Source organism: Anomaloglossus baeobatrachus, chromosome 3 (genome assembly GCF_048569485.1).
Source record: "Anomaloglossus baeobatrachus isolate aAnoBae1 chromosome 3, aAnoBae1.hap1, whole genome shotgun sequence".
Classification (NCBI taxonomy): Eukaryota; Metazoa; Chordata; class Amphibia; order Anura; family Aromobatidae; genus Anomaloglossus; species Anomaloglossus baeobatrachus.
The window spans coordinates 125434296-125454893 of NC_134355.1; the positions used below are offsets into that span (position 1 = coordinate 125434296).

A 20598-nucleotide genomic window follows, 5' to 3' on the forward strand; every position below is an offset into this window, starting at 1 on the left:
ACGCCCATATGACCCAATTCCACCGCAGCGATCGTTTAGGTAAGTATTATAAAGTGATTTTTATGTTCTACACAGCGGCCTGGGCTCTTATATGCAGCATGTTAGAACGCTGTATATAAGAGCCCGGTGGTGGTGGCCGCAGCTTATAGGCCCCAAATCTGGTGACAGGTTCCCTTTAAGATAGATATTCCTTTCCATGAGAATAATAAAATTAACTTTTTGGACAAATTCTTTACGGGCTAGTGCCTTTTCTGACAACCAGTGCGAGGCATTAAGTTTCCTGGCCGCATATAACAAGTGCGCAACCACTAATTTCTCATGGTCCTCCGCCCCCATTTCGTCCACGTACCCCAGCACACACACCAATGGATTCCTGGGTAGCACCACCTGCAGCACTGCTTGGATTAAGTGTAATACTATGACCCAGAACCCCTGTAGGCACTAGCACTCCCACAACATGTGCATGATCCCTGCTTCTTCTATTGTACACTTAGGACACTTGGAATCCACCCACACAGGGGTTTTATAAACTCTGTACATAACATATATCTGTGAGAGCCTCTTCATGCCACTGAGAAATACTTTGGTGACATATTGCAAGATGGAATCCCATTTATCCTCTCCAATCTCTCCCAGATCCTCCACCCACTTCATATAAGCCCCAATTGGGTGCCTCCCAAGAAACATGGAGTCCCCCAATATTCATGCATGTTTGCAAATATTTGTGTTCTTTTTTTTTATTCACGTTTCTTCATGCATTTTTTTTTATCCCATAGAGAAGCCTTTGGGAACACACATGAAGTAATCACCACGGCTAGAACATACTGTGTCTGTAAGAAATGTCCGGCACCCACAAACACTCCAAAAGTGGGAGCAGAATTCACGGCAGGGTTAATGGCTGACAACAAGCCTTTGGCTGCAGTGTTTATAGCAAAAAATGTATCATTTTTCCAAAATGTGCAGTGTGTGAAAGCACCCACTCTTTAGTGGATAGAAATATTTTGCGTTCCCTATTGCTCAAGTGATGACGATTCTGCGCTTCCCCGTCAGTCTCTTGTTACTGCTGACTGCTGAGGTCAGTGATTGTCTGCAGCAGTCAGCCTCACAGACTGGTGGTGGCTTATGAATGGCCGAAAAGGCTGTTCACCTATAAAGTCTTAAATTAAAAATGCACTTGTTCACATAGTGGATCTGCTTCACATGTATTGTACTGAAAAGCTGCAGTGCAGTAACATAAGTGAGTGCGGGCTGACACAACCAAACTCAAATGTCCCTCAATTATATTTTGTACAGATGATGTAAATGTTATGGTAAACTCCTGAGAATACTGCAAAAGCTCAGATACCTAGGATGAGTACCTAACTTAAAGGGGTGGTTCACTACTCTGCAGTAGTGACCACATCCCTATAAAACTGATAGGGAAGGCTTTTTCTAAATACCTTGATCAGCCAATTCTGCCTCTGAGTGGCGCTATTGCGGTCCACTCATCACATTTAGTGACCTCTGAGCAAAGTGACCTCTGAGATCTGGTGATGTCACGTCAACTTCCAGTTGACTTGACATGACCGCGGCCAGCCCCAGTCTCCCTCAGTGACTGGGCTGTGGGCGGAGTTTCACCGCTCATTACAGCCCAGCGTCACAGCGCAACATGTCTCACGCTTTTTCTGTACTGCAGAGCGCCACCAGCGATGCTGGGCTATTTAGTTACATAGTTACTTAGGTTGAAAAAAGACCTAGGTCCATCTACTTCAACCTTCCTCCACCAGTTCTACATTTGATCACTAAGTCATTTATAACCAACAATGTTGTGTACTGAGGAAATCATCTATGATGAGCTGGGAAACTCAGCCCACAGGCCAGTTACTCAGGAAGACTGGGGTTGGCCACGGTGATGTCACGTCAACTGGAAGTTGACGTGACATCGCCGGATCTCAGAGGTCACGGAGCTCGGGGGTCACTTCATGGGGATGAGTGGACTGCAATAGTGCCACTCACAAGCAGAATTGGCTGATCAAGGTATTTAGAAAAAGTCTTCCCTATCAGCTTTACAGAGATGTGGCCACTATTGCAGAATAGTGAACCATCTCTTTAATAACAATGACATTTTCTGTATTTTGGAAAAAAAACAAGCAGTTACCCCAAATCCAAAATCTTCTCTTGTCTTCTGTAGATTCTTCTTGTAAGGATGACATTTATGAGTGCATCCACAGTAACATAATTTTGCTATCTTGGTCAAAAAGGATCAGTGATTATTTTAAGACCGTGTTCCCACTAGCGCAAGCGCTGCTTTCTCCGCTGTGTTTTTTTTTACGCAGGAAATCTGCGTTGAATTGTCCAAGCAAAATGGATTTCATGAAAGCTCATGCCGACTGCGTCTAAAGATCTGTGAACTGTGCGTTTTTGTGGGTGCGCATCTTCTCTATAGGTTTCAATGGAAAGCTTAGAAACAAAGATTTTTCTGTGAAAAAAACAAAACACCTTAAAAAACGCTTCATATCTGCATAAGGAGATCATCCAATAGGAGAAAACACAACAAAAACAATAATCAGAGAAGATTGTTTTTGTGTATTTTGGTGCAGACACTCATAGAAAACGTGCAGATAAAAAGCAGCAGAAAGAACGCAGCATTTATGCTAGGTGTGAACTCAGCTGAAGGTGCTTGTGCAGGTACAGCTCTGTTCACTTTTTTTTTTCTTTTTTCTTTTGTCAGGAGGAATAAGTCAGCAGTATGTTCAGACATATACCTTGACGTAAAACTAAACTGCAAATACACTAGTGGTGTAGTGTGGGTTGTCATCAAGGCAAGTATTGTGGGTCATGCCTCTGTAATACTGTCCCCTAAGTACCTCCTAAAACAAATAATGCCTGAGTGACCCTTTTTGAGAGAATTAATTTGCATAATTTCCTTAGTGCCCCCTAAAGTGTAATGATGCCATCTGACTGCCCCTTCTAAAACTTAAAATGTCTCTTTTCTGACACCCCTAGTAGAAATATTTTATAGTCCCCTAATCTGAGTGATCGAGTTCTCTTCCTCCCTGTACACAGTGGGTCGGCACAACGCAGTGTCATCATTGCCTTCCCTGAGCCAGGAAAGTGAAGTCTTGTAGGCCTGCAGATGTCGTCGGCTTACAGCTCCCGGCTCTGACAGGATCCTACTGCATTGTCAACGTGTAAACCAAAAAAAACTGCATCTCCAAATAAAACGTGTGAACAGGTGCCAACTGCTATAACCACATGAAACACAAACAAAAAGGTACAGCTGTAGCACTCTGTAAGCACCAAGATATATGGGCATACTTGTATTATCGGGGACAGGAAATGAGTGGGCGGGAGATGAGATAGTGGGCGTGACCGCCCGAGTTTAGTTAACATTAATTCTTAAGTTCACGTAGGCATGGAGTTGTTTATAAAAGAAGCGGGAGTCTGGGGATAAGACCCCGATACAATTTGGGATGCAGAGGGTGGGGTAGCCCCCCCCTTGCATCCTCAAAGCTGCATAGTTGCTGCTCAATTGGTGGGTGTGACACCCATCTTGGTGGGCGTGGCCTGACAGGCAGCCTGTATCAAGTTACGCCTACCAATTATGCCACTTTGATTAAGCAAAGGGTGGCTTTGCCCCCCCCCCTGCATCCCCCTGTCTCGAGATCTTACCCCCAGACCCCTGCTTCTATTATCAACAACTCCAAACCTATGTGGACTTAAGAATTAATGTTATCTATGCTCGGGTTGTCACGCCCACTCTCATCTCCCTTCCACTAACTCCCGCCGACCACGCCTACTCTTTTACAGTCCCCGATAATACAAGAGTGATGACATATGCAAACATAGGATATATAAAATTTAAATTGCATTGCTATATAGAATATACTTAGAAAAATGAAGGTTCTTTGCTCAAACTATGGCCAATTCTTGTATGCCCATCAACTGCGGCAAGGTGACCTTTTTTGATGGGACCCTATCCCAGTGTCATGCCTCTATTGGACTAAAAGTCTACAAATATATGGTCAGATAAGATCTGTCACTAATTAAAACGACCCAGTGGTTGATGGGCGGAGAGTGCAGTCAGAATAAGAGGCTTTCTACACCTCAGATACGTACTGCAAAAAAACCCAACAAAATATGGCATCTCCAATTATTGCAAGTGTGAACAGGTGCTAACTGCTATAAATACACTATTAAAAAAGGTCACCTTGCTGCGGTTGATGGGCAAACAAGAATTGTCCACGTTTTGATCAAATAACCTTTATTTTTCTAAGTATACTCTATACAGCATTAGTGCAGTTTAAATTTCATATATTCTATGTTTGTACATGTCTTGGCGCTTACAGAGTGCTGCTGTATCCTTTTTGTTTGTGCATCGGCAATGTGTTGCGGTGATACGGTTTATGACGCTCGCCCAGACATGCAGGGCACCCGAGGCAAGGGCACCTCATTTCTGCTTTGTTTTTTTTTTTTATTTTGTGACCATAGAAAACTTTTCCCAGTGGCCCCAGTATCTTAAGCTACTGATCTACTAAATAGGCAAGCAGTGGAATATGTTGCCCATTGACCCTTATATTTACTGTATCCCTCTGTATGCCAACATCTCTTATAGCATATGCAACATGTGAACAGGGCACAATGGTAGTTGTCATCATTTTATTTGGCCCCTGTGTTCATATCAGTATATTGAGTTAAAGACATTTAATATTTTAATTAATTAATACTAATATTTTATGTGATTGGTTTTAGTTTTACAATTGGTCTATGAATGTTAGCCGTCCATGACCCCCTTTCTATTAACTAAAGTGGAGATATGCAGCTGAGATCAACACCATGACTCCAGAGCCCCTTCTCAGGTCACTGTGACCCCCCCAGCTGTCAGACGGTTCCCTATTCTATGGTGACAACCCCCCTTAACAAATTTGCTTGTTTTTTTTATGTGAGCTCCATCTGATTGTCTACATGTTTATTTTTTTTTTTTTAGTTGAATTGTTGAAGAAGACAATGTCTGTGAGAAAGACAAGAGGTCCATTGCAGAACATCATAAAAGTGACAGATGACTTGAAGCGTCAGGTATACGATTCGTGATAATTGGTTCTAAAAGTGAAGAACATGAGGTGTCCGGCTGACCATCAATGCATAGGGGTGTCCCAACTCTTCTACAGCAGGGGCATGGGAAATAAGAATTGGGCATGATAGATGTAGGCATGTTATGGTGCCATTAGTGACGTCAGGCGACCTGCTGTCGCCCATAGCTCTCCTATGTGGGTCCTCTCTGGCTGGCAGCCCACATATCATAAGTCCTGCCATGTGTGATCAATCTGAATGCCACAGATACCAGCCTGCTATGGTGCCATCATTGTTTCCTTGTATCGTCAGTATATTCACTCACTGATTCATGACCTGGCGAGCAAAGAAAGACATTTAGGCATTGTTTGCTTCATGAGTAATATGTGTTCAGGATGATTTGTTCTTAGTTCTGAAATATTTATCTTTCTCATAATTGCAGACATGGAAACCAAACATCATTATGATTCAATTATAGGGTGCCTCTAGTTCAGGGGTAATTTCCTAAAAACTTTTCCCTATGTATTGCTGTTCACCACTTGCAGGTCAGTAATAGACTTTAATGGTCTGCATGTCTGCACACACATAATATCAATATCTGTAAACCCATCATCTGAAATAGGGGGAGCCATCTAATGGTTTGCAGGTGCAGCAATGAGAAAATCGCCACCAGCTTAGCTGCATCTCAATGATTATATATCATTACATGGCAGACATGCATGAATACCGTCTACGACACACTTGTTTGGCTCTAAGCCACCAAAGTAGGAGGCAATATTTCAGAGTGGATTAATATTCTAGCTCTTGGAGAAGGTTCAGACTTGTGGATCCTCTTCTTGGATGCTCGTGTTCCCTTGTAAGAACAAGATAACTTCTTCAATTCCATGATCTCCAAAGAGAAGGCAGGAGCAGTTAGTTACTCCTCCTGCCACCTCCTAAATACTAAATTTGCCATATACCTAAAATGTCAACTAACATTCTCAGTCAGGTTGCAGAACAGTTACACAATCTTAATGGCAGTGTTACTAAGTTTTAGAGCCTCATAATTTGTTTTATATTAAAGCTAACCTATCATGTGTTACAGGCAGCCCGATCTGTGGACAGCATAGTTTAGAGACCACGCTGAGCAGTATGATATAGAGGTGTCTTGGAAAGGATTCACTATAACTTGTGTTTTATTCATTGAAATCCCTGATGCTTTGTATATATAGGAATCAAGTGGGTGGTCCTGCTCAGTGATTGGCTGCTATCTCTAAATACAGAGTAGGACCTCCCACTGGACTCACAAACAGGGATTTCACGGAGTAAAATACAAGTATTATTGAAACTTTTCCCATTAGTTGCTATTGCTGTATATAGTCATTTCTGAAATTGTCCTAGGATAAGTATTTACATATACAGTACAGACCAAAATTTTGGACACACCTTCTCATTCAAAGAGTTTTCTTTATTTTCATGAGTCTAAAAATTAAAGATTCACATTGAAGACATCAAAACTATGAATTAACACATGTGAAATGAAATACTTAAAAAAGTGTGAAACAACTGAAAATATGTCTTATATTCTAAGTTCTTCAAAGTAGCCACCTTTTGCTTTGATTACTACTTTGCACACTCTTGGCATTCTCTTGATGAGCTTCAAGAGGTAGTCACAGGAAATGGTCTCCCAACAGTCTTGAAGGAGTTCCCAGAGATGCTTACCACTTGTTGGCCCTTTTGTCTTCACTCTGCGGTCCAGCTCACCCCAAACCATCTCGATTGGGTTCAGGTCTGGTGACTGTGGAGGCCAGGTCATCTGGCGTATCACCCCATCACTCTCCTTCTTAGTCCAATAGCCCTTACACAGCCTGGTGGTGTGTTTGGGGTCATTGTCCTGTTGAAAAATAAATGGTGGTCCAACTAAACGCAAACCGGATGGAATAGCACGCCGCTGCAAGATGCTGTGGTAGCCATGCTGGTACAGTATGCCTTAAATTTTGAATAAATCTCCAACAGTGTCACCAGCAAAGCACCCCCACACCATCACACCTCCTCCTCCATACTTCACGGTGGGAACCAGGCATGTAGAGTCCATTCGTTCACCTTTTCTGCGTCGCACAAAGACACGGTGGTTGTATCCAAAGATCTCACATTTGGACTCATCAGACCAAAGCACAGATTTCCACTGGTTTAATGTCCATTCTTTGTGCTCTTTCGCCCAAACAAGTTTCTTCTGCTTGTTGCCTGTCCTTAGCAGGGGTTTCCTAGCAGCTATTTTACCATGAAGGCCTGCTGCACAAAGTCTCCTCTTAAAGAAGTTGTCCAGTTACCAAAACTGATTTTTTTTTTTTTCTGATAAATCTTGCTAATATGTGCCCCTCAACACATCTATTATGTTTTTTCAGCAAAATTACCTTTCATTGTGCACTAGCAGCACATGCTCATTGCTGGCTCCAGCTCTGATGGGGTTAATCTCTCCTCTGACTTCCTGTGTTCAGTTCCTACAAGTCCCAGAATTCTTTGTGGCTCTAGGGCGGTGTCTGGCTTATCTAACACACCCATTGTGTCTAATACACCCATTCTGCTCCCACCCAAACCCTCCTCCCTGCCTCTTCCCAGTGGATGTACTAGAGCAATCACACAGAGACAGCAGCAGCTCTACACAGCCAGGGGAAGAAAGTGTGTGTGCGCGTATATACAGTGTATGTATATACGCGCACACTCACATACACAGTGTGTGTGTGTATATACAGTGTGAGTGTGTATGTGTGTGTGTATGTCATACTCACCTGTCTGCAGGGTCCCGGTGCCATGCCTGCTTCCAGCCCCTGTCTCGGTCCCGCCGCTTCGGCTGTGTGCAGTCTCCCCGGTGCATGCACGAAGCTTGCAGGACCTGGCGGTGGATCACCTGATGCAGTCACCTGACGCATCAGCTGATCGTAGTCTCGCCGGCTTTTTCGCGCCCGGCCGACTATCAGCTGATCCTGCCGTCAGGGGACTTCATCAGCTGATTACCGGCAGCTCCTGCAGCGATCGGACGGGATCAGACTCCTGTCCAATCGATCGCTCCTGGAGCTGCCGGTAATCAGCACAGCACATAAGTGAGTATTATTTTTTTTTTTCTACTGATTCATCAGCTGATTGTATAATCGGCTTTTATACAATCAGCCGATGTGTTATGTGTTATGTCTTTCCCACCCAATATATCGGGTAAGACCCTATTGCGCCTTCTCTCTCCTATTTAGATGTGTTATGTGATTCAGGCACTTGATCCTGACACATCATCTGATCGCTTTGCCTTCCAGCAAACCGATCAGATGATATTGGATCCGGATTGGACGGCGCGGGACCCTAACCCAGGATTACTGCGGAGGGGGGTTTATTTCAATAAAGATGGAGTCACTAATTGTGTTGTGTTTTATTTCTAATAAAAATATTTTTCTGTGTGTTGTGTTTTTTTTTTTTTTTTTTATCATTACTAGAAATTCATGGTGGCCATGTCTAATATTGGCGTGACACCATGAATTTCGGGCTTAGGGCTAGCTGATAATATACAGCTAGTCCTAACTCCATTATTACCCGGCTAGCCACCCGGCATCAGGGCAGCTGGAAGAGTTGGATACAGCGCCAGAAGATGGCGCTTCTATGAAAGCGCCATTTTCTGGGGTGGCTGCGGACTGCAATTCGCAGTGGGGGTGCCCAGAAAGCTTGGGCACCCTTCACTGTGGATTCCAATCCCCAGCTGCCTAGTTGTACCCGGCTGGACACCAAAATTAGGCGAAGCTCACGTCATTTTTTTTTTAAATTATTTCATGAAATTCATGAAATAATTAATTAAAAAAAAAAAAAGGGCTTCTCTATATTTTTGGTTCCCAGCCGGGTACAACTAGGGGGTTGGGGGCAGCCCGTACCTGCCTGCTGTACCCGGCTAGCATACAAAAATATGGCGAAGCCCACGTCATTTTTTTTTTTCTTTTTGGGTAAAAAACTGCATACAGTCCTGGATGGATGATGCTGAGCCTTGTAGTTCTGCAGCTTCTGTCTGCTCTCCTGCATACACTAGTGAATGGAGGATGCTGAGCCTTGTAGTCCTGCAGCTGCTGTCTGCTCTCCTGCATACACTAGTGAATGGAGGATGCTGAGCCTTGTAGTTCTGCAGCTGCTGTCTGCTCTCCTGCATACAATGAACATTTTGAATAAGGAAATGACATCAGACCTTTTTTATTTTTTTCATCAACAATCTTTAATGGCATCGTGCACTGATTAAAAACGCAGTGAGCAAAAATGCAGCAAAAAAGGCACCAAATTGCGGCAAAAACGTGACATGCAGCACCGCAGGTGACAGAGCAGAGCAAGTTGGTGACATGCTCTGCTCTGACACATAGTGTGCTGCATGTCACTGTATCCACTCTGGGACTTGTTGTGCAGGTGACCGGATGATACATGTCACTAACTGCCCCACTCTGTGATTTCTGCTGCATAGTACCAACTGTATACACTCTCACCTGCACAACAAGTCCCATAGTGGAGACAGTTAGTGACATGTAGCATCCGGTCACCTGCACAACAAGTCCCAGAGTGGAGAAAGATAGTGACATGCAGCACACTATGTGTCAGAGCAGAGCATGTCACTGTCTCCACTCCGCTGACCTCACAGCCCGTACACGCTGCGATGGATGCAGGGGGACACAGAACAAGTAATCGTCCGACACTGGAGTCATCTGATTACTTGGGATGAATTGAGCAGTAAAATGCTCTGGTGCTCGATGGGCGAAGCCCATGCCGATTTTTTTTTAAAAAAAATTCATTAAAAATAAAAAACCAAAAAAATCACATTGTTTGTGGGCTCCCGCTGCATTTTCTGTTGCTAAGGGTAACCAAAGCAGCTACTGGCTGCTAGCCCCCGCTGCTTGGTGTTACTTTCACTGGCAATAGAAATGCAGGGAAGCATTTTTTTTTTTTATAAAGGTTTTTCCCTGAAAACGTTTTTAAGAAAATGCCGTGGGCTTCGCCATATTTTTGTATGCTAGCCAGGTACAGCAGGCAGCTACGGGCTGCCCCCAACCCCCAGCTGCCTAGTTGTACCCGGCTGGGAACCAAAAATATAGAGAAGCCCTTTTTTTTTTTTTATTTCATGAATTTCATGAACTAATTAAAAAAAAAAATGACATGGGCTTCGCCGAATTTTTGAGTCCAGCCAGGTACAACTAGGCAGCTGGGGATTGGAATCCGCAGTGAAGGGTGCCCAAACTTTCTGGGCCCCCCGCTGCGAATTGCAGTCCACAGCCGCCCCAGAAAATGGCGCTTTCATAGAAGCGCCATCTTCTGGCGCTGTATCCAACTCTTCCAGTGGCCCTGGTGGCAGGTGGCACGCTGGGTAATAAGGGGTTAATACCAGCTATGTTTTATCCGCTGGTATAAAGCCCGAGACTCTTAATGTCAGGCCAAGGTTGACCTGGCCATTAAGAATCTCCAATAAAGGGTTTAAAAAAAAAAAAGACCACACAGAGAAAAATACTTTATTTGAAATAAATACACAGACACGGTAGGGACTCCATGTTTATTACTCCCTCTCACCCCTCCACGATGGAGAGATTTCTGTACTGACCATGCCAGGAGAGAGCGAGGGAAAAGAGAGAGAGCGAGGGGGGGGAGGAAAAGAGAGCGAGCGGGGGGGGGAAAGAGAGCGAGCGGGGGGGGGAAAGAGAGCGAGCGGGGGGGGGAAAGAGAGCGAGGGGGGGAGGAAAAGAGAGCGAGGGGGGAGGAAAAGAGAGCGAGGGGGGAGGAAAAGAGAGCGAGGGGGGAGGAGAAGAGAGCGAGGGGGGAGGAGAAGAAAGCGAGGGGGGGAGGAGAAGAAAGCGAGGGGGGGAGGAGAAGAAAGCGAGGGGGGGAGGAGAAGAAAGCGAGGGGGGAGGAGAAGAGAGCGAGGGGGGGAGGAGAAGAAAGCGAGGGGGGGAGGAGAAGAAAGCGAGGGGGGGAGGAGAAGAAAGCGAGGGGGGGAGGAGAAGAAAGCGAGGGGGGGAGGAGAAGAAAGCGAGGGGGGGGGGGGAGAAGAAAGCGAGGGGGGGAGGAGAAGAAAGCGAGGGGGGGAGGAGAAGAAAGCGAGGGGGGAGGAGAAGAAAGCGAGGGGGGGAGGAGAAGAGAGCTAGGGGGGGAGGAGAAGAGAGCGAGGGGGGAGGAAAAGAGAGCGAGGGGGGAAGAAAAGAGAGCGAGCGGGGGGGGGAAGAGAGCGAGCGGGGGGGAAGAGAGCGAGCGGGGGGGGAAGAGAGCGAGCGGGGGGGAGAACAGAGCGAGGGGGGAGGAAAAGAGAGCGAGGGGGGAGGAAAAGAGAGCGAGGGGGGAGGAAAAGAGAGCGAGGGGGGGAGGAAAAGAGAGCGAGGGGGGGAGGAAAAGAGAGCTAGGGGGGAGGAAAAGAGAGCGAGGGGGGAGGAAAAGAGAGCGAGGGGGGAGGAAAAGAGAGCGCAGGGGGGAGGAAAAGAGAGCGCAGGGGGGAGGAAAAGAGAGCGCGGGGGGAAGAGAGCGAGGGAAAAGAGAGGGGAGAGGAGAGAGGGATAAGAGGGGGGCAGAGAAGAGGGGGAAGAGGGGAGGGGGAGAAGAGTGGGGGGAGAGAAGAGGGGGGGGGCAGAGGTGCTCTGTCACCAACTGTCTCCACTCTGTGACTTGTGGTGCAGGTGACAGAGTTCAGACAGTTGGTCCCATGCAGCAGGACAGATGGCAGAGCTCAGCGGTGACATGCCTGTCAGAGTCTTGCTGCTGGGAGGAGCACACGATCACACTGCCCGACACCGGCCGCTCTCCTGACATCGCAGCAGAGCGGGCGGGTGGACAGTGTGAGCACATACTTACGTGCAGGGGGGGATTCAGCTGAAGAACCCCCCCCTGCACTGCACACTGGCGCCCCGTGCCTCACACCATCTGCAGGACGCTTAGCCGGCTCCACACAAACGTCCTCCGGATCCTCCCCTCGATGCTGGGCTGTGACGTGCGGTAGTCACCGCCCACAGCCCTGTCACTCAATCTGAGTGGCGCCGGCATCCTGTGACGTACCCGTCTTGTTTGAGAGCCCGGAAATGCCGGGACGTCAGAGGATGCCGGCGGCCACAGCTCCAGGGGGTCATGTGACCGGCACTGAGCGTGCAGGATAGCGCCGCTCAGTGCCAGAACTGGAAATAGAAGCCAATGGAGAAGACGCCTAGAAAGGTAAGTAGAGCTCATACAGAAAATACAAAAAATGGGTGAACCACCCCTTTAACAGTTGTTCTAAAGATGAGAAGGTGTGTCCAAACTTTTGGTCTGTACTGTATATATCCATGAAAGTGTTTGTTTGTTTTTTTTATTGACTGTGTTTTTGGGATAGGTGGGGATGGCAGTGGTTGAAGCCTCAACTATTATAAAGTTATTACCTAACTAGGTGATAGGTAGTAACCTTCAGTGCTGGAAATAACCCTTTAAATGTTTCCGGTCAGTGGTATAAAGAGTTCCCAGTCCGATATAGATGCTATATGGTGTTATACAAGTTTTGACTTATTGTGTTAATTGCTGTGGTCCTCCTTGGGTAACACTGGCCATTATCTTTCATTAATTCCGACCTCCTTTGGTCCCAAGAATAAAACATGTCACATGTACTAGTCCAGCTGTTTGCCTCATGGCTTCTGTAACAGCAGTTGTGATGCACGCTCAGCATGAGCCTATGTCCTCATATTAGATCACTATAGCACTCGGTCCTTACTATCTGCCTTCCGGGGCCAATCCTGATCTGGCATCCTGCCAGAACTTCTCTTAGCATCACCTATTTAATGACAAGGAGTAATGTTGCAGAGTTCAGCACCACCACATACGGCGACCTGCTGGACACAAGAATGGACAGAGAAGACAAATGGACAGCAAGAAATGGAGAAAGTGCCACGGAGAAACAAAAAAGAAAGAAGAAGAAACAGCATCAAACTTATTAATAGAGATAAGGGTCACCGCACATACTTTCCTTATGCTTTTAATGACCTTTCATTATTGAACATTCCCCATAGCAGACGCTTAGATAGTCTCGCTATCCATACCAATGCAGGGTATCATTCAGTAGTCACTATGGAATGCGGCCATGTGAGCAGTCTTCTGCACGGACTATGTAATCCTCACCATTAGGAGAAATCCCTTCCCCATTCTTTTATACTGCAGGTTGTTAATTATACATATCTCATCATTACAGCATACGTCTGTCGGCTGCTTTTCACAATGACTGGGCTGCCATTAGTATTACTTTCATTGTGATCATTTTTTCATTTGGTAAATGCTTATTTTATCTGCAGTCTTCTGCTTTTCTGAATGAACCTTTTGCTGCCATTTTAGAATAGATAATTACCTTTCACATTTGGGAAGGCAGACCTAGGAGAATATTGTCACGCGCTTAGGCCCCCTTCACACGTCCGTGCAAAAAACAAACTTTTACACGATCCGCGATGTAGGTATGTATAAGTCTCCGTGTGTTCCGTGTGCTGTTTGTGTGCTATCCGTGTGACATCCAGATAGCACACGGACAGTATGAGCTGGTATACTTACCTGTCTCTGATGCTACTATCTCCGGCGCTGCTGGCACACTTGCTTCTGGGTTTGCGGTCAGTGCAGTGAATATTCATGAGCATAATGAGTGGGCGTGGAAGCAACTGTTACAGCAGCGCCGGAGATAGGCAAGTATAAAAATTCTTTTTTTTTTTTAAGTGATCTGTGTTTTTTCCGGTACATGTCACATGGATCACATCAGTGTGCAGTTCGTGTGACACACATGCTGCCTGCAGAAAGTGGCATGTTGCCGTGAGGAGCACACAGACACACATGTGCTCCACTCGGACATACAGTCCTTGTGAAAACACGGATGTGTGTGCAAACCCATTAAATTTAATGAGTCTACCCTGTATCCATGGAAACAGCCGCAGCAACCAGAGTTAAGCCTTTATGTCTGAAGTCATGCAGCCAGCTTCTCATATATGAGGGACATGGATCGGGCAACATGAACTGTCCTTTAAGGAACCATGACTGCAGCGGGATTACGGTATTACTGCGCCATTCCGACCCATTCACTGCAGTGCACCAGTATAGCCACAAAACACTATTTAGAAACAATTAATTTTAGATCCATGATTAACATCTTTTATGGCATGTCAATTAATTGGTCTATAAAACTGCAATCAGTTGGTTACTTCCACCAGTTCCAAGTGAAAAAGAGTTGGTGGAGATCCCTGCAATTAGATCTCTAAGGCTATGTCCGCACGTTGCTTTTTACCTGCTTTTTTGCTGCTTTTTCAACTGCAGCGTTTAATGCCAAAATAGTTGTGTTCTGCTTTTCAAGCAAAGTCTATGGGAATTTGGGTTTCTTGTCCGCACTATGCAGTTCAAACTGCAGCCTTTTTGTTGCAGAACTTTGGTCAAAAACTCAGCTTTGCAGTGCAAAACCCAAATGGCAAAAGCAATTGACATGTCAGTTTTTGCCATTTGGGTTTTGCACTGCAAAGCTGAGTTTTTGACCAAAGTTCTGCAACAAAAAGGCTGCAGTTTGAACTGCATAGTGCGGACAAGAAACCCAAATTCCCATAGACTTTGCTTGAAAAGCAGAACACAACCATTTTGGCATTAAACGCTGCAGTTGAAAAAGCAGCAAAAAAGCAGGTAAAAAGCAACGTGCGGACATAGCCTTAGAAGCACAATTTTAGGGTATGTTTAATTGATATGCCATACATTTTTTTATTTTTTTACATGTGAGCCATATTCACACAGATTTTTTTTTCTGGTATGGTATAAAACATACCTATAGTAGTTATTGTGCTTTTAAGCCATTTTTAAAGGGAATCTGTCAGTCAGGTACCTAAGTTGCAATGTCCTGCATATGAGGTAAGAGGCATGGTTGTATCAGGAGAACTATACTACATTTCTAATGGGAAGTATTTGCTCATATTATTATTGCACTTACTACATATTGGGATAGGATCTTGGAGATGAGAATGCCCCTTTTGATGTTTGTGCCTAAGCATAGTTTAACCCCATTATGACTGCCGTACAGATTACAACGACGGCAGGAAAGGGTACTTATTCCGTGTCGTTCTTTTAAAACGGCAGCAAGAAAAAAGTGTATAGCGCCCTCCAGCGTCGGAAAATCTCTGGGGCTTCAGCTAGCGGGGGTACCTGAGACCCTGGAGATAATGATTTGGGCCATTTTTCCCCGGTCACGTGAATACCGGTGTACACCGTATAAAGATGGTCACATTACAGTAAATGGCGGCAGCGGTAAAAAACTTATTTCTCTCCCATCTGGCATGATCAAACATGTCAGATGGGAGATAAATCTCCTTCCCCGGTCCACTCTGGTCTCCTGGTGTCGCCAAAGTGCCCCTCCAGCCCCCCTCCCCCTCTCGATCATCAAAATCGCAGCGTGCACTACTCTTGCACCTGCCACATTCATCCTCCTACACTGATTTCGTCATCCCCTGGTCTAGCCAGGTCACCCACATAACCCACCGGTCCTGCAGCGATGAACCCCCGCGATCCCTCCTCCACCTTCTGAAAAGATGGCAGCTGCATGTGCAGACAGCGGCTGTCAGCCGGCTCTTTGCAAGCAGTGACACTGAGCTTACTGCAGCTCACACTGCCGTGCTGTGGACCGGGGGGGCATAAGTGGAGTATTCTTAGGTCACTGCACCCACACTCCTCACATGGAGGGTCTGCACTTCCAGAAAATGGGGGATACGTTCCCTGAGTGTGCCCCCCATATTCTTGAATGAGGTTGCTGCAGGTCAATCTGCCCTCGGTTGGACCTGGGCAGCGTGAGTGCAGTATTCTCACTCCGCTCCCTGCAACCACACTTTTCACATGGAGGGTCTGCACTTTCAGAAAATGAAGGATACGTTCTCGGAGTGTGCCCCCCCCCCATATTCTGGAAGGTTCAGAGTCGTCGTGGGACCTCCTAAATGTATTATTGTAGACCGGATTTTTTTTTCTTTTCAATAAATTGGTGAGAAAGGGAACGTGCTGGAGAGCGTTTTTTCAAATTTTTATTTTTTTTTTATTAGTCACAGTTAGTAATGTTGGGTATCTGATAGACTTGATGCCAGGTAACATTACAACAGGTATCAGCTACATATATTACCCCATTTGCCACCGCACCAGGGCAACGTGATGAGCTGGGGTGAAGTGCCAGGGTTGGCGCATCTAATTGATACACAACTTCTGGGGCGGCTGCGGCATGCTATTTTTAGGCTTGGAATGGCCAAATAACCATGGCTCTTCCCACCCTGTGGTAAACCAGACCACAGCTGTTCATTTTATTGTGACTGGTAATCCAATTTGGGGAGCCCCCAATGTTTTTTTTTTTTTAAAAATTAGTTCTTTAGAAATAATTAGAAAAACAGCCTGAGGTGCCCTCTTTTTGGATTACCTGCGAAGGTGAAGCTGACAGCTGTGGTCTGCAGGCTGCAGCTGTATGCTTTACCCTAGCTGGTTGTCAAAAATAGGGGCTACCCCACGTCATTTTTTAAAATTATTTATTTTTTTGGGCTAAATATAGGGCTAAACACGCTTTAGTGCCTCATGAAAGTCACTAAAGGGTGCCAGCTTAATATATGTAGGGGGAGTGGGACATTATATATGTGTTTGACATCGATCCATCCTAACGTTTTAGGCTGTGTGCCCACGATCAGGGTTTGCAGCGTTTTGGACTCAGAGTGCTAAGGCTGCATCCATAATGCTGCGTTGTGTAGTACAAGCACAGTGGAGAGATTTTTAGAAATCTTTTGCCCGCTGTTCTCCTGTTCTCTGTAGCATAAACTGACCTGCGACGTGGATTCCTCAGCATGTTACTTTATGCTGTGGAGACGAGAGTGTTCTCCGCAAGGAGAATAGAGATAAGTCCACAGAAGCCTGAATCGGATCATGGGCACCGGCAGCTGCATTCTCCTGTGGACAACAATCGCATCTCTGCAGAAGGGCTTACACTGTGTACTAGACGCCGGATCGTGGGCACATAGCCTAAAAGTGAGAAATTTGGCACTACAGGATTCAAAATGCTCACTATACCCCTGAATAAAATCCTTGAGGGGTCTAGTTTCCAAAATGGGGTCATTTGTGGGGTTTCTGCTAGATAGGTACCCTATGGGCCTTGTAATTGCGACAAGGTGCCCGCAATTTATTTCAAGTTTTCCAAAATTCAAATGGTGTTCCTTCCGTTCCTAGCTCTACCGTTTGTCCAAACAGAGCTTTTTGGCCATATGTGAGGTATCCCTGCGCTCATAAGAAATTGAATCGCAAACTATGGGGTCCACCTAAGGTTATCAGATTCTGAGTGGTCTACTTTCCAGAATTGGGTCACTTGTGGGGGAGCTCCACTGTTTAGGCACCTCAGGAGCACTTCAAATGCGACATGGTGTCCGCTAATGTTTTCAGCTAATTTTGCAATCAAATGGCACTCCTTCTCTTCCGAGCCCTGCTGTGCGCCCCAACAGTTGATTTCCACCACATACAAGGTATCTGCATACTCAGGAGAAATTGCACGATTAATTTTATGGTGCATTTTTTCCTGTTACCCTTGTGGAAAAAAAAAAGCTGCCTGGTTGAAGTAACAATTTTGTGGTAAAAATTTTTTTTTTTTTTTTTTATTTTCACGACTCAACTTTATAAAATTCTGTGAAGCCCCCGAGGGTTCAGGGTACTCACCAAACATCTAGATAAATTCCTTGAGGGGTTTAGTTTCCAAAATGGGGTCACTTGTGGGGTTTATGCTGTTTAGGTACCTTAGGGGGCTCTACAAAGTCAACATAGTACCCACAATCTTTTTCAGCTATAGTTGCTTCTCAAAATTCTAATTTTCCTCCTTCCGTTCAGAACCCTCCCATTTGTCCAAACAGAGGTTTCTGACTACATGTGGGGTATCACTGCGCTCATAAGAATGATGTGGTTTTGAGTACTTTGAGGGGTGCAATTTTTAGATTGGTGTCACTTTTGGGTATTTTCTGTCACCTAGGCTTCTCAAAGTCACTTCAAATGTGATGTGGTCCCTAAAAAAATAATTTTGTAAATTTTGTTGAAAAAATGGGAAATTACTGATGAACTTTGAACCCTTCTAACTTCCTAATCCCCAAAAATGTTAGTTCAAAAATTGCGCTGATGTAAAGTAGAGATGTGGGAAATGTTATTTATTAACTATTTTATGTGACATAACTCTGGTTTAAGGGCATAAAAATTAAGTTTGTAAATTGCGAAATTTTCAACATTTTCGTCAAATTTCCAATTTTTTTCACAAATAAAAGAAAAAAATATCGTCCTAAATTTACCGCTATCATGAAGTACAATATGTCATGAAAAAACATTGTCAGAATCATCGGGATCCGTTGAAGTTTTTTAGAGTTATAACCTGTGAAATGACACTGGTCAGAATTGCAAAAAAGGGCCTGGTCATTAAAGGGAACCTGTCACCAGTTTTGGTGACTATAAGCTGCAGCCACCACCACTGGGCTCTTATATACAGAATTCTAACATGCCGTATATAAGAGCCCAGGTCGCTGTGTAGAACATAAAAAACACTTTATAATACTCACCTAGACGTTCGCTCCGGTGCACAACAGTCAGATAGTTGGCGCCATTCTCTGGGACTGGCGCCTACGCTTTCGTCCATCTTGGTCTTCCTTCTTCTGAAGCCGATGTGCATCACGCATCTACGTCATACACACTCGTCGGCACTGAGGTCCTGCGCAGGACCTCAATACCAGCCTGTGTGTATGACATAAGACGTGTCATGCACCCAGGCTTCAAAAGAAGGAAGACCAAGATGACCGAAAGAGGAGGCGCCAGTCCTGGAGAATGGCGCCACCCATCTGACTGTTGTGCACCGGAGCGACCTCCTAGGTGAGTATTATAAAGTGTTTTTTATGTTCTACACAGCGGCCTGGGCTCTTATATACAGAATTCTAACATGCTGTATATAAGAGCCCAGTGGTTGTGGCCACAGCTTATAGTCACCAAAACTGGTGACAGGTTCCCTTTAACTACAAAATAGCTTCATCCTTAAGGGGTTAATATATATATATATATATATATATATATATATATATATATATATAAAAAGAAAAATTGCGCTGTATTCTCCCTCCTCAGGTCCAACAGTAAGTATCGGACACTTCTCCCGGTTACTGGCGTTGCCTGACATCACATTGACAGCGCAGCAGCCAATCAGTTGGCTTAGCGGCTCTGAGAGGGGCGTTCCATATACACTGGCAGAGCCGCTGAGCTCACTGATTGTCGACGTCAGCTTAGTGGTGTTAAGTTGTTACAGGTAAGTACTGAGTCTGAGAACGGAAATCATCTGAGTGTTCTCTCACGTGGATCTAACACATTTGATCTTGTGTATATTTTTACTTTCATAAATTGAATAAACCACAAATAGCACTTTAGATATTTGCATTGCAGTAATGAATTCATGAATTGTAGGCAGTTATGCAATAAAGTGAAACCAATGGCTGCTCTGCCTAATTGTCATTTGCATTGATAAAGTATTTCTTTTGGGTGTGATGTTTAAGGGACGGTCAGGACTATTGAGTCATTGTAATTTATATGATACTAGGAGTGTCCCCATTATGAGAACACAGGACCACACCTTTATGTTACCTACCCAACAGCTTCTGAAATCCTATTCAGTATTCCACCTTCTTACACACTGATTTTAGTATCAGCATGTAATTCACACCCCTTTCATGAAGTGACTCCAAAATCAGGGCAATCTGGGATGTTAGAAAATACAACTCCGCTTGAAATTTGATATTTCGACCTTAAGTTTAAAATGTTTTTTTTTTTTCCTAAGGCCCGTTTCACACATCCGGCACACTCCAGTACAATGCAATACAGTACAATGGCATCGCGGCAATCTCCGGTCACATGCTGTCATGTGACCGGAGCTTGCCGCGATACCGTTGTACAGTATTACACTGTACTCTGGAGTCTGTCGGATCCGGCAATGCAGTGAAATGCTGAATGTGTGAAACGGGCTTAAAATGAAAAAGAAAACCCCATTGGTATATAAAAGTTGACAGATTACAGCTGCTCTTTGGGAGTCACTGCTGTGGGACAACTTGTAAATAGCTAATGGAAATGGGGAGTATCAACTTGATAAAATTGATAAAATTGTAATGTCGGCTGAACCAACTGATATCAATGGTTATGGCAACAGTAAAATAAATAGGGTGGTCTCCCAATTGTCTTGTTGGATGATGTCGGGGAACAGAAGGATCAGACATGTCCAATTTCAGACTTCCACTCCTTTTTGTTCTGTAAGGCCGGGTACACATATCCGGCTTTTCGCCGGTTTGACGGATGCGGCGCACGCCAGTACAGTATGATACAGTACAGTGGCAGCGCCGCAACTTCACAGCATGTGACCGGCGCTTGTTGCCTTGCCAGTGTACTGTATACACATGCGCCGCATCCGTCAAACCGGCGAAAAGCTGGATATGTGTACCCGGCCTAATCCATAAGATATCTGGCAGTGGCTCTCTCATAGAGAAAACAGGAATAGTGATGGGCTGACCCGAAGTTTAAAGT

General features: G+C 45.1%; 1 protein-coding gene across 2 annotated transcripts in view; it reads left to right on the top strand.

Annotated features, from left to right (window-relative positions):
- Nucleotides 1-20598, top strand: part of NPHP1 (nephrocystin 1) — a 224573-nt gene that overhangs the window by 15150 nt on the left and 188825 nt on the right. For both annotated transcript variants that reach the window (XM_075339427.1, XM_075339426.1), the window contains exon 2: nt 4967-5055. In XM_075339427.1, coding sequence (XP_075195542.1) covers nt 4987-5055 — 69 coding nt within the window. In that variant the 5' untranslated portion in view covers nt 4967-4986. The remainder of the gene's footprint in view (nt 1-4966; nt 5056-20598) is intronic.